This window comes from Phaseolus vulgaris, chromosome 3 (assembly GCF_051622355.1).
Source record: "Phaseolus vulgaris cultivar YP4 chromosome 3, ASM5162235v1, whole genome shotgun sequence".
Lineage (NCBI taxonomy): Eukaryota > Viridiplantae > Streptophyta > Magnoliopsida > Fabales > Fabaceae > Phaseolus > Phaseolus vulgaris.
In genome coordinates this window covers 35,160,245-35,175,038 of record NC_143500.1, presented here as the reverse complement: position 1 = coordinate 35,175,038, position 14,794 = coordinate 35,160,245, and the positions used below count along the sequence as shown (strand labels likewise).

General features: G+C 33.5%; 2 protein-coding genes and 1 long non-coding RNA gene across 5 annotated transcripts; 2 read left to right on the top strand and 1 right to left on the bottom strand.

Annotated features, from left to right (window-relative positions):
• Window positions 1-63: 63 nt before the first annotated feature.
• LOC137807205 (uncharacterized) lies at window positions 64-1,615 on the top strand. The gene is made up of 2 exons (XR_011080486.1): window positions 64-266; window positions 1,405-1,615. It is a non-coding gene; the product is annotated as an uncharacterized LOC137807205 (long non-coding RNA).
• A 3,821-nt stretch (window positions 1,616-5,436) lies between these two features.
• LOC137807202 (protein phosphatase 2C 50) lies at window positions 5,437-9,226 on the top strand. 3 transcript variants are annotated; one of them, XM_090300716.1, is made up of 7 exons: window positions 5,437-5,515; window positions 5,624-5,700; window positions 6,002-6,077; window positions 6,234-7,257; window positions 7,339-7,695; window positions 7,791-7,896; window positions 8,648-9,226. In XM_090300716.1, the coding sequence occupies exons 4-7, from the start codon at window positions 6,376-6,378 to the stop codon at window positions 8,980-8,982; spliced, it is 1,680 nt and encodes a 559-aa protein (XP_090156842.1). In that variant the 5' UTR covers window positions 5,437-5,515; window positions 5,624-5,700; window positions 6,002-6,077; window positions 6,234-6,375; the 3' UTR covers window positions 8,983-9,226. The 3 variants fall into 3 exon arrangements, with proteins under 3 accessions (XP_090156842.1, XP_068463801.1, XP_068463800.1); XM_068607700.2 differs by having other exon boundaries at window positions 5,624-5,790; XM_068607699.2 differs by lacking the exon at window positions 5,624-5,700 and having other exon boundaries at window positions 5,437-5,564.
• An 81-nt stretch (window positions 9,227-9,307) lies between these two features.
• Window positions 9,308-14,262, bottom strand: LOC137807203 (mitogen-activated protein kinase kinase SIPKK). Its single transcript, XM_068607701.2, has 9 exons — window positions 13,828-14,262; window positions 13,632-13,716; window positions 12,331-12,465; window positions 11,256-11,480; window positions 10,978-11,160; window positions 10,659-10,888; window positions 10,247-10,292; window positions 10,075-10,166; window positions 9,308-9,685 (listed from the first exon to the last, which is right to left on the bottom strand). Exons 1-8 carry the CDS (start codon window positions 13,902-13,904, stop codon window positions 10,077-10,079), a joined length of 1,071 nt encoding a protein of 356 aa, XP_068463802.1. The 5' UTR covers window positions 13,905-14,262; the 3' UTR covers window positions 9,308-9,685; window positions 10,075-10,076.
• Window positions 14,263-14,794: the final 532 nt, after the last annotated feature.

Genomic DNA, 14,794 nt, shown 5'->3' with positions numbered 1-14,794 from the left:
CATCGCTCATTCTCTCGTCTCCAGTTGAGTGTGGAAGTAAAGTAGGGACTAAACGTTTTGCCTGATATTACAGTAAGCCATTCTAGTTGATTTTGACTTCTGAGATTCTGTAGATGGATGAATTCCAACCTTTGAAGATTGAAGGGGGATCTTCTGGAGTATTTCTAATATTCTTGATAGGATTCACCTTTGTGACAAATTAACCAACATGCAAGGGAATTTTCTTCACTGATGAAATTGAGCTGCAGTTCCTTGTATGCTGAGAGGTAACCTCTGAATCCTTTCCGACCTTCCTAACCTCCAGCTTTCTATTTAAATTTTGTTGAGTATATTGTTGAAGAGACTATGCTATTGTTATTGTAGTAAAATTGCAGTGTGACATCAAACGCGCTAGTAGTAATTTGGTTACTATCCATTGATTAGTAGCATGTGGCACTCATGGAATATCTTCCTCCTTAAGCCTGACGTCCTCTATATATTATATGTTGCTGAAGCCAGGGTTTTCCTTTATATTGGGACTCGGTGTCCATTTTTATCTATGTCTTGAATGCACAGTTTTAACCCCATAAACAAGTCAACGATTTAGTTTTTAATTATTACATGCCTTACATGGCTATCTGCTTCAAAATTAAGAATAGTGCTACAAAACAAAGACACATAATTGGATTTAATATAAGACTACATTCAACGGAAAAACTTTGTGAGAGTAAAATTCTGTTGAACAAGCTCGTAAATCGGGATTAATCTAGAACAGACATGCACATAACATTATAGTTGTGAAGTTCGTTTCAATCCTCTACGGATGCCTGCTGATATCTGTATATTAGTTTTCAAACTATTCTGCTCAACAGTTTACATACATGAATCGTATTGGTCTTCATGGATGTAATAAAGTGGCTTGAAGTTACGTATGCTGAATTCACTCCTATAGTTTGACTTTCACAAAAAAATCATTATAGATTAGATAATTAAAAGATAACATTATTGTTCAATATATATAAATTATATAAAGAAATAGAGTAGGTGGAAGAAAACAAATTAAACATCTTTTGTTATAAAATCACGGGAAATAAATTGTGTATTTATCTATCTACATGAATATGATACTGGTAGTATTAACACGAAGAAATGAATTTCGCGGACTTTTTATATAATAGTATTGAAATAGTTCTAATAAATATGATTAAAAGAATATTTAGACTGTCAATTTATGAAAATATTTTCTTATCCGTTGAAGTAATTTATGATAATCAATGCTTCACTTTTTTTTGTTCTATTAAATAGTGCCGTATCAGAATAATTTGCTATTTGTTTTTTAAATCTAAAATTAATCCTTTTAGTTTTGAATTTTTTTATGAATTTGGCTAATAAATAATATTTTGGTAACTTTATTTTCCTTTTTAGGCTTGGAAGAAGACAGGCATAGCTTGAGAGAGAGAGAAGGAAATGAAAATGATATGGTCGGTTGGTCAGCAGCGAAGATGGAGAACACGTGGAGACAAAGGGAAGGTGTTGTGTTGTCTCTCTGTCATGCCTTTCTTTCTTTCCAATTCCAATACAATTTAATAATACAAAGAGAAACACACACACCCTTTACTATTTTTTTCTTCTCTCACCTCTTTCCACTTCATCTCATCTCATCTCAATCAAATTATTTTATTCACATCATTCTTCTACTTTTATCATATTTTTTAATTAGAACAATTTTATTATAAGATTTGAAAATAAAAATACTTTTATTCTTCATAATAACCTTATTTAATTGGAATATAATTAAAGAAAACATGGCCTATTTTATGTAGGATTAAAAAAATAAATACTTTTTACATGAAATAATCAAGTAATATTATTTAAAGATTCTAAAAGGGATATATTAGTCATGTTCTTGACATGATCAACATGGTGTATCTTATTGACATGAATGTTGTTTAATTGGTCATTAAAAATTTACCAATGATATTTGAGTTGTTATACTTCACTTATGTTAACGACTGTCTTTAATGTTCACCTCTTTGGTTAAGAAATGAACAATAAAAACCTTAAATATTATCCAACATTAAAAGATGTAGATGAAAATATGATTGTAAACAAAAATTAAAGAAAAAGTACATTGGTGTTTAATACTAAAGATTGGTCTCATAAAATCCAACTAAATGACACGAAAACATGATTGATGTCCACATCCAATTTTAAAGAAGAAAAAGGAAGTTAGAGAGGTAATTGCACATGTGCTGCATTAAGTTGCTACACATCTCTATTCACATGTTGAAATTGTGGATGATTTAGTTTAAGTTACCAAATTGACACAAACCTCCTAAACATTTGAGGGATGTACCTTAATTTAAGTTTATCTTCAATGCATTTGATACCAACTTCCGCACGAAACCAAATGTTACAAGTGCAACCATGATTTTCTCTTTTAGAATATATATAGAACTTGTTATCTTATTTTACTTTATTTTGATTGTAAATTCAGTATGATTGTATTTCCAAAGTTTATTTTAATTGTAATTTGAACTATGATGACATATTTTGGAAAAAAAATAAGTTACCATTTGTTCTTATTTTTAGTACATTTTCTAATTATTTTTGTAATTAATATTTTTAAGAAATTGTACGTGAGATTATATAATGGGTGATCCGATAACAACAAATTCTTGCTAAGATAGGCTCTAAATAACTTTGATACCATATAAGAAGTAGACTTTAAACTTAATTCAACCTTATAAAATCGATTTATAAGGTGAGGTTATATATTATGAAATGCTCTAATCTTTAGTCGATGAGGGATCTCCAACATCACATCGCGTCAAGGCTACCAACTCGTGTGTGATACTATATATTTTTGAGTGGTCCGATAACAACCCGATAGCAGGTGATCTAATAAATCCAACAAACTTTCGTTAGGAGAGACTTTAAAAGATTATGATGATACCATATTAAAGAGTAAACTTATAAACGAATAACAAATGTACTAATAGAAACAAATTATAGGAATTCGCTTATAAGTTTTATTTTTTTACAACAAAAACAATAATTTCACTTATTTTATTTTGTAACTTTTCAACTTAAATGAAGTAAAAGAATAAGGATGTAAACATATATCATAATTATTAGAAAAAAAATGAGAATAGAAATAACTTCAAATACTATTAAAACGTAAAAAATATGTTCACTCCACTTAAAAGAATCTAACTTATATTTGATTATAGATACAATCTTTTAAAAGAATCGACAAATAATGTGAGAAAATTTTCAAAACTGTATTTTAATTAGATCTGATACTTGTTCTGCCAAAATAAAACCGGTCGAAATTTGGATGGATTTCAAGTTGTCTCCCTTCAAGTTTCAGTGATTTAGCCTCCACGGAATGAGGGAGACTCCACCTGCAGAAAATATTCTGATGTTCAAGTCAGTAAAAGCGTCAAATTCTGTGTATATAGTGAATATAGTGCTAAAATTCGAGTTGAGATACTCCCTCTGAGTGGTCATATCTTCGACACTATTTCTCCATGTTTGTATTTATTATAACCTCATAAACTTTCAAGATTGTACTAAAATGAATCACTTCACCATTACCATTGTTTAAGTATATACTTTATTGAATTATTTATTTTATATTAAAAAATGATTTTCATTGATATAAAATAAAAATTAAACATTCTTCATTGATAATTGCAGCTCTCATTTTTTTTTTCAAAATCAATAGTTAAAATTGTGATAAAAAATATATCTTATTAAAAGTAAAATTAATATTAAAATAATGTATTCTAAGTGAGTGATGGTAGTAGGAACCGTTGGTGTCAAATGTTCTCGTCAAAACAAGATCGGTCGGAATCTGGATGGGGTCCGAGTGGTCTCCCTTTGATCTCCCTTCAAGCTCCAATGATTTAGCCTCCAATGAATGAGGGAAACTCCACTTGTAGAAAATACTACAACGCTCAAGTCAAAAAGAGCATCAAATTTTGTTTTGTGTATATATTAAATATAGTGCTAAAATTCGAGTTGAGATAATATCTGTGAGTGGTCATCTATTTATAAGTGTTAACGGGCTTGTATCTTTGACACTATTTCTCCTGATTTTAATGTGGCATATTAATGTGACACTATTACATAAGTAAATCAAAACATTTATTCAATATAACCAGGGACATTGTGCAGGTAAATCAGAGCATTCAAAATATTGTGCATTAAAATCACGTTAAGTGTACTTTAATAAGATTAATTCCCATAATATATTTATCTAAATTAATATTATTACACTACCATAATGTGGGAGTTTATAATTATAGTCTAAAAAATCATGGTTAATTTTATTTCGTCATGGACTTTCTCATGTTTTAGGCCGAAATGGAATAAGTCCAACTTGGGCTTTGATCGGTATATGTCTAATCAAATCCAGGACGCTACACAACCCCCCTAGCCTTGAGTCGAGTGAGAGACGTGAAAAGGTTTGTAAAAAATATTTGTAACTAAGTCCAACCGTTCGATACATTTATCTTAAAGAGTAGTATGAGTTTTTAAGTAAAAAAGGTCAAGTTAAAATCAAACCAAAACTTTGATGAACACATGTGTGCGAACATTCATCAAAGCCGAAATGAAATATATCCGACTTGTCTTTAATAGGTATATGTCTGATCAAATCTAGAACGGTACAATATTCTTTTAGATTTTTTCTTATTTAAAAAAACTGCATACATTTATAAAAATGGAAATATTTATTTATTTAAAGGTGATTATGTTAAAAAATGAATAGTGGCAAATCAAAATAGATTTTTTCAAGTAACATAAACAAAAAGAAAAAACAGACAGCCAAAAAATAGTAAAATAGCTCGATAAAGTAAAAATAATAACAAAAAATGCTTTATTACAGTCTATTTTGGTATTATTATGTTAGAAGTTGTTTCGTACATGTAATCTACCTAGGAACTTAGGTTCTCGATTGAGACGCCGACGTGGCTTCCTCGTACTGGCCCTCTAGTTTCCGTGCGTGGTTTTTCCAATTAAAATGGAAAAAATAATGTTGTGGTTGATTCAAGGTTTGATGAAGAATGAATAAGAGTATAAAAAGACAGCAGATTTGGAAAAGATAGTAAAGTCCATAATGGATGAGAGAGACTGAGATTGGAATGACTTCCACGTCTTAATCTTGTATTGGTGGATTCAACAACAAAAATATAAAAAAGGTTCCTTTCCTTGGGAAACGATGTAACAAAACTCAACCCTTTTTTTATATTATTTTTCACAAAAACAAAGGGCTACGTGTCGACCCTCAGAGGAAGAAATCCAAAGCCTGCTCATAATTCATTTACTTTTTGTTTCTGCATTTTCTTTTTGTTTCCAAAGAAAATTATAAAATTAAATAAAAAAATAAAACATAGTCATCTGTTGCGTAATAATTTATTTTTCAAAAGCTGAAACTCTTCTCTCTCTCTTTCTCTCTCTCTATTTTATTTGTCTGAAATGAAAACTGATGAATGAATTACTGTGTTCCTACTGCATATAGTTTGTTAAGGTTTCTGTTCCTCCTTCCCTTCTCTCACTTTTCATCACTGTTTGTGAAGGTAAATAACTCAGGACTCGTGTTGCTCAATTAATGTTATGTCCCTTTTCTTATTTGTAGATGTTAATTAAACTGAGTACACTTTAGAGATGGAATCTAGGCATAGTTTGAGCATAGATGGTGAAGGCACAGAGTGGGTATGAGTTGACGTGACCGAAATTATTTGCCTTTGGTTTGATATGATTATTCATTTGGAGGGTGGGTGGTGGTGAAGGCTTGCATGAAAGGTACAGAAGAGGTGAAACCAGGGAAAGGAAATTTCAGTGGCTGGGGTGACTTGCCTCAGATCTAGGAAACCTCTATTATTTCTTAGCTATTTTTTCGCTTCCAGTGACCCCATTTCCCTTGTCTCCCTTTGCTAGAGAGAGACAAGGCATTGACGTTGTCAAATATTTGCTGCTGCTGGTTTCTTATACAATTTGTTGTCTGGTTTTCCAGGGTTCTCGTACAGAGGAAGGAATAAAAGGTTTTGGGTCATCAATTGTGTGCTCTTGGCTTATAAAATCTAAAACAGGTGATTTCAGAAAGGATCTTGTGGATCGTTTATTTTGTTCTAGTCTTTGATGCCCTAAGCGAATAATAGAACCTTAGGATTGAGTTTTATTGCACTGTATTATTTGACTGATTTCTTAGGGGGTTGGTTTTCAACCTCTTAAATTTCTTGCGGTAGGAGCCTTGTTGGTGTTTTGATGCCGATTGGAATTATACAATAGAAAGGAGGCTTGAGGGAAAAGGGTGGAAAAAGTGGTTAAAGGGATAGCAACTTATTGGATACTGAAGGATAAGAAGACTATTGCTACAAGGCAAAGTAAATGGAGGAAATATCTTCGAGTGTTGCAGTACCTTTTACACTTGGTGTTGGAAATTTGATTCAAAAAGAGTCTGCTGTGACAACTCACATGGAGATAACAGGGCTGAAGCTTATGGCAAATACTGCAGCGGCTGCTTTGATGTTAAATCCTGCAGTGGAGTGTTGTCAGTCATATTCTGTTGGAAGTGAAAGCCATGCAGATGTTAGTCTGCAGCACCAGATTACGGTATCTGCGGAGGTAAAGGAGAATCAAGTTGGAGATGCCCTTCTCTCAGAAATGATTATTGAATGTGAGAGTAATTGGGTTTTGAATGAAACCCATCACAAGGCTAGAAAGGAAGATGAAGTAATGGTAGCTGTGGATTTTCACTGTCTACATAATTCAAGCTCTGTGGCTAATGGCCAAAGTGATTCTTGTAGGGAGGAAGCTGTGCCTTTGAAGGCTAGTTATTCTGAAACAGAATCACCAATCACCATGAATGTTAATGATGATGTTCATGGCATGTCTGGAGCAAACGAGCCGTGTCCATCAATGAAGCCAGTGGAAAACACAGTTTCTGTTGCAATGGACATTACTAGTGAGGATCAAAGTGGATCTGATGAGTCTGATCCTAAATTATCTGCTGTGCTTCTTGACCAGTTGCGTGGGGAGAATAAAACATGGACAACAAGCAACAAAAATGCTTTGGAATCGAATAGTGGCCCTCTGTGGGGTTATTCATCAATTTGCGGAATGAGACAGGAGATGGAAGATGTTATTTCTGTTAAGCCTCAACTTTTTCAAGTTCCTTCACAGATGCTGATGAATGACCACGTAAATGAGAACGAAAAACAGTCACTAGCCCACTTTTTCGCCGTCTACGATGGACATGGGGGCCTTCAGGTATGCCTTAGAAATACTGCCAAATCATACAAATTGTATTGTTGAAATTAATGTTTCACTGATGGGGTGCTGTTGTGATAGGTTGCTAACTACTGCCAGGAACGTCTTCATTCAGTATTGATTGAGGAGATAGAGGCTGCACAATCAAGTTTGGCTGAAACAAATGGGAGGGATGATTGGCAGGACCATTGGAAGAAAGCATTCATGAATTGTTTTCAGAGAGTAGATGATGAGGTTGGAGGAACTGGTGCAAGTAATAATGGAAACAACAGTGGTGGATCTGAGTCTCATATTGAACCCGTTGCTGCTGAGACTGCTGGTTCCACTGCAGTGGTCGCTATTTTAAGTGAAACCCTCATAATAGTTGCAAATTGTGGAGATTCAAGAACTGTCTTATACCGTGGAAAAGAAGCCATGCCACTGTCTTCTGACCACAAAGTAAGGCATTTCATTCTAGTTTCATAGTATTTTGATGAATTTATATTAGAAGCTGAAGTTGGCGGATAGAGGTAACTTAACTTCCTGTTTTGCAGCCAAATAGAGAGGACGAGCGGGCAAGGATAGAAGCTGCAGGAGGAAGAGTCATACATTGGAAAGGATATCGAGTTCTTGGTGTCTTGGCAATGTCAAGGTCCATAGGTATGAATCTGTTGCATCATCTCTAGAACATCATTGGTTTTCTTGCAACTTTATATCATGCAGTTGAATGCAAACACTGTTTTATTCATGTCATTGATGTGTTTTGTTTTAACTTTTGGAAGTTTCACGGTAACTTGTTTTTGCAACAAGTGTTTTTTTTTATTGGTAGTCTATTGTTTCTTCTTAGTTGTCAGTTTTTGATAAAAAAAAGTTGTTTATTTTTATTTATTATTTTAAAGTAATATTTTTTTTTCAATTATACTCTTAATTAATCAATATGAAGAGAAAAAGATTAGTTATGATAACATAGAGAGAAAATGCATATAAAAAAGAGAAAACTAAAACGAATATAATAGGTAATGCACTTAAAAATGCATTAAAAATAGAAAATCATTTCCTTGATTTTGGTGAATAAACTTTAAAGGGTTATTACATTGTTGTTAGTTTCTTTTATTCAATGTGGAAGGGAGAAATTATCTGAAACAATCATTGTCCATTATCACAATAAATTCTTACATCCAAGTAACTCGGATTTTCAATTACGTTATGAGTTACAACTCAAATAAAATTATCTGGAAACACGATAAATTGTACCATGTAACAATATTTCATGTCCAAAGACATTAAAAAGTTAATCTTTGGAACAGAAAGTGGCTTTAGTACGTTTCCTTCATCATCATTTCGGTGTGCACCTTTTTTGCTACATAAATATAATCTCTTTAGACTAAATTTTCTTCTTATTCAACTACAGGTGATAGATACCTCAAGCCATGGATAATTCCAGAACCTGAAGTCAATATTGTGCGTAGAGAGAAAAATGATCAGTGTCTCATTCTAGCAAGTGATGGTTTATGGGATGTAATGACAAATGAAGAAGCCTGCGAGGTTGCTAGGAAGAGAATCCTTGTTTGGCACAAAAAGTTTGGTGAAAACGGAGCAACAGGACTTGGCGAAGGAGCTGATCCGGCAGCACAGTCTGCTGCAGAGTATCTAACAAAGCTTGCCATTCACAGGGGAAGCCAAGATAACATCTCTGTAATTGTGATAGACTTAAAGGCTCAAAGAAAAATTAAGAGAAAGCCTTAAAGTGATGTGTTTCACTTCTGGAACATCTTCATTTTAAGCTATTTATTTATTGTATTTTAGAGCCATTGGCACATTTTAGCCCCTCAGTTTTTCACCAGGGCTAAGTTATATATGCTAAGATTCGCACTGTACAAGGGTACATTCAGCTTGGATGAGATTTCACCGAGTCTCTGTGGGAGCTTTCCAAGCATAACATTTTTTTTTTTATTTTGAAAAATTTATGAGCCAACATTGTGTTAGTTAATCAATTGTTCAGAAAATAGTTTATTACATACGCACCTTGGAGCCACTCGTAAATTTGACTGTTAGTAATTTTCACGCAATAAAAACTCCAACATCAATCAGGCAATTTGACAAGACTTAACCAAATACAAAGTCTCAAATATAGCTTGAGAAACTGTCAGCTAGCGTGACTCAAATTTAACGTTCATTTGGGACTGCCCGACAAAACCTTTATCTCATAAAGGTTTGTACATCAGATCATATTATCAGCAACTCAGGCAAATCCCATTGATACATTCTGTTGCAATCATAAAACTTTAAACATTTTGCTGTAATTTCTTGACCCTTGCAACTCTAAGTTTCTCAACAAATCCTTGAACTCAATCACTCAACAACTAAGTACAGAATAATCTTTGACGTAACTCTAGGAGCTGGTTCTTCAACCCATCTGCAAACGCTCCTCATATTTGCAAGCAGTGTTCTACAACAGAAAAAGAAAAACTGGTTACAAACAACATCCACTGTTTAGAAATACTAAATATCCAGAAATACTAGTGTCTGAAACTGGATGGTTGCATTAAAGTACATCCTACCATTGTGATTTAGGAAACAATATCTGAATTTCAAGAATCATAACCAAATAGGACAAGCTTTCATAACAAAGGATCTCGTCAACTTAAAAAAAAATGAGCTCCAAAACAAACAAATTCCTCAATACAGAAGAAAAACTACTTTTGCCTATGATCTACATTATACTCATATAGGGATCTCCATTTAAGAAAACCTGATAGATTCTTAAATAAACAACAAAAGAATAACATTCTACTTCAATTTATAAATTATAGTAGAGTCCAAGATTGGAATACAAACCTTTACAAGGTAGCAAGAGGAGATCCAGCATTGGAGAAGTAAGATGAAAGATTCACCTCCGAGTCATCATACAAGTTGACAAAAGGATGTTCCTGAAATTTCAATCAGATATTTAGCATGAGAAAGACAATATTCTCCGTGGTATGTGTACATAAGCAAGATTTACATATACCATTAATTCCTGAGCTGACAGTCGATTCTTTGGGTCTTTCTGTAGACTAAACAACACGAAGATTGAATAAGGAAGATCAGCAGACACATAGTAAAACGGAGTTTCTGGCATAAAAGCCATCAGAATAACGGAAATGCTAACGTCTATATGCTCAAACACATGTTTGTTCAAAGAAATTAAGAAAGACACCTTAAAAATATAATTCTAAATAAAATAATGGTTCGTAGGTATGGCAAGTGCATTACATTTCTGCAAAATAAAACTCCTCAAACATTCACACTAATGTCAGGATGATCTTGAAGAAACTGCTAAAGTTACGTTAGTGTTCTTTATGTGTGTGGTTGTGTTTCATTTTCTTTTAATGGATAAAGATTCTTGTCTGCACACAACTAGTATCATACCTAACACTTACCATGCTGAGATAAATGAGCAAAATTCTGTAGAAAATTGTTCAGATGGAGGAATAGGAGGAGGTTTATCAACAATGGTTTCAATAAGCTCGAAAATGCTTTCCCAACTTTCACTTTGATCTTCTGGTGTATATGGAAATCGCCCCAAAGCACACTCAAGCAATATCAGCCCCAAACTCCATATATCACTTTTGTAGTTGTAGCCTCGCAGGTTTCCATTGATTCTCTCTGGCTGTAAAATTGGCAGTGAATGTTATATTCTAGGCAACACTGGTATATTCTGGAGGTAAATTGATAAATATAGTTGCACCTATTACTCACAGACATATAGTTGTAAGTTCCAATGAAGGTATTTGCTTGACCAGATGTACTTTCCATAATTGCACTCACACCAAAGTCAGTAATCTTTACTTCTCCTATATGATTTATTAACAAATTAGAGGGTTTTAAGTCTCTGTGGATAATATGCTTTTCATGGTGAAGGTAAACTAAACCCTTCAGCACCTACATCATTAAAAGAGAAAGAGATCAGATCTTGTTTGGGATTCAGTGAAAAGTATTGCGGGTACAAGACTGAACGTAAATTCCTTTCTTCTTACCTGCTTACAGATGGCAGCAAGAAAAGGCTCTGGAATTGTTTTAACTTTCCTCAGTAGATCAGCTAAGGAACCCCCATCCATGTACTCTAAGATGATTGATATGACACCGTTTTCATAAAATGATTGATAGCAGACAACAACATAAGGACACTGTGCCTGTTGATTAATTTTCAGCTCTTGTGCAATCTGCTTTCGCATAGACTCTTCAATATTCATTTGAATGACCTGAATTGTGAAGAATGCAGATATAAGTGACAAATATTAAGGTTTTTATATAAACAAAAAGAAATTTATTAGTTTGTTGGTATCAAAATAAAATAGAAAAACAGAGTAAAAATGTTGTATAACTATCCGATTGCAAAAGAAAAGACTGAGACATTAAAGAAAAGCCAACTCTAGAGAAGGACCAGCTCCCTCCCACAGTTACCTATTTCGTTATAACTGATTCAGCATCTCCTTAAGATGATTGATTAATATATACAAGTTCCTAGGGATGAGAACCCCCTTAAATCAGAGGAAAGGAGAAGGGGAGTTTAGATGTTAAACACAGTCCTGAGGTGCAAAGTTCGGATCTAGAATATTAATCGGTTAGTTAGTCAGAGAGACTAATTAGATACAAATAGGGAAGGAGGTACGATAGCTGGATTCAGGAATAAGTTGTCACTTGTAAATAGAACACTGGCTCTTTGTGAACGGGAAAACCTTGGAGGAAAGACCCTTGGAGGAGAGATGTAACTCCTATCCCTGGTTCTCTTCACCTATTAAATAAAACATTTCTTTTCTTTCCCATTCCTATTATTGGTTTGTATCGTGTTCTGACATAACAAGGAAAGCACCAGCAACAAATTTGCAGTGAACTAAATTTCTATTTGAATGAAATAAACTACTGCAAATGAAATTAAATCATTAAGCACTAATTCAAAGCTCAAAGAAATGGATGTAATGGTGAGGGGAATGGCATCATCAGAAAGTATGTAAAAGGGTAGGGAATGCCAATACAAGGATAAATGAACTAGAAATAAGAGAACAGACTATGCAAATTCAAAGCACCGTATGCAACATGCAGCAAGTGTACCTTCAATGCAAAAAACTGACTAGTCCATTTGTGTTGTACCAATTGGACAACCCCTCCATTTCCCTTTCCAACAACTTTGATGACATCTACATCTGCCAAAGTTAACTGGTCGTCTGTAGGCTTGATTGGAGGTGCCTGAAAACATATCACGAATTTTAAAACCATATACAATAAATTGTCAGAAATTCAACCAGCACATGTATTGCATATTTTGACGGGGTAAAAAATGCAGAAAGTCCAACATTCAAGCCTCCCAAGTGCTGCTCTTTTTATACCATAAATCACTGTTGGAATGCACAGCTATAGATATGTGAAGTTTAGCAGGAATAAATTTAAACTTGGTCACTGATAAAAACATGGGTATCTACTACTAACTCATTTTGTTTTCTACAATGTATTGACCATATAAGAGTAAGGGTACGAAGTTTTCCATTATAATTAGTCAGATTGATGTTTTTTTATCATGATTAACAGTTAATACGTCAGAAATTGCTGAAAGTGTTGATTATAAAGGAAGAAGAGGACAATGCAAACAATTTTGTGCAACAAACTTTGTTTTACAGGGAAATGAATTTAAAGACTCGATTTGTTTAGTGGCTCGTGAATTGGATGACTTGTGCTGAGCTCAGTTTCACTTGATAAACGTGCAACTTGTTCTCCATTTGATTAAAGACACTACACCAATAAGATATAAAATGTAGAACATCGTTAACAAATTTGCTTCACTTTGAAAAACAGTAGCAAAGGATAGCCCCATCACCGCCACTACAACCGCCACTACAACCGCCACCAACCCACCAACATATACAAGAAAATAAGGGCCAGGGAAAACAGCAAATAATCCACCTCGCAATTTTTTTATTCATTTCAAAACATACAATACTCCACTTGGGTTTGAAACCTGATAACAATGAATGTACAGAAAAATCAGGAATCCCTTATTACAATGCATTTCATCAGATCCAAAAGATCAAATTCAAGAAAAGAAACAATTGAGCAATCGGAGTGGATATATATTGAAACAAACAAATAAACAATCTGCAAAGGCAAGAATACACAAAAAAGATATGTTCTTTACAAAAAGAAACAACTGACCAATAGGATGGACATTTACTGAAACAAACAAATATACAATCTGCAAAGGCAAGAATGCACAAAAAGATATATTCTTTAAGAAAATAATCAATTCATCAATCGGATTGGCCATTTACTGAGACAAAGAAATAAACAATCTGCAGACGCAAGAATGCACAAAAAGATATATTCTTTAGGAAAAGAAAAAGGTGAGAGAAATATGTTACAGCTTCGACATCACTCTGAGAAACAATTCGAACTCCATCCCTGTTGACAAGCAGATCCCCATCCTTAAAAGTCCCACTTTCAGTCCTACAACACCCCCACATACCAACAATTCCATTTGGTCAAAACCCAACCATAATTAACCAATCACATTCACAATCACGCACAACGCAGAGAGGGATAGAAAGAGAGACTCACAGGAACTTGGCAAAATTAGATTGATCAGAAACAGGAACTGAGAGTTTGAGACCAAGCCCCAAGTTTCCTTTCTTCATGATTCTGGGACTCTGATGGGGTTCACTTCACAAAGTCTGACACAGAGTCTCACTAGGTTTTCAAAGAAAAGAAAAATTTTCTAGTTAGACTCTCTCTCTCTCTCTTTCTATTTTTCTGTCTCTCTGTGTGTATATATAAATGAAGACATAGTACAACAGTATTTATATACTATTAGTGGCAATAAAAGTTAAAAATACACTGAAAATTCTAAATTTTGTGATTGGCTGATAAAGAGAGCAGTCACCATTGACGAACTGAGAAATTGAAGAAAGAAGCGGTTTTGAAGATGAACTGTTGTTGACTTTTCCCACTTTGTCCCTTATTTATCCGGGTCCCACACTCTTCTTTCCCCAAAACAATACCAATATTTGTTTTATGGCCTTTTCTTACACAAATTTAAATTGAAATATATATTTGTCAATAAAAATTATTAATTTTTTGTTTAGTGGTTTTAGTACCTGCTGACATTTTTCTCTTTTATGAAGTTAACCATGTTCAGTTAAAGACTAAACTTATTTTAGTAAAAGTTTGATGGAATTTTTTAGAGCTCCTTTATTAATAATACAAAAATATTAACAGTAAAGTTCTCTCTTTTAATAATTTTACGTCCAAACATATCCACTTCCAGATACAGAATTTCATTTCAATTTAATTCATTCAAAAATATTGGGTGAGTTGTGTGTATGTGAATTTTTCTTTTCAATTTTATTTGTGACATATAGGAATATATGAGAGATGGTTTGTTGCATAAAAATAGAAAAACAGATACTCGTTATTCAAATTATTAGTTGATATTTGTGAAGTTTGTGGAATTGTATGTCAAAGAGCAAATGCGTCTATAAAATTCTGGAACATTCAACATTCTTGAGATGATGCGAACTTGTTTTAT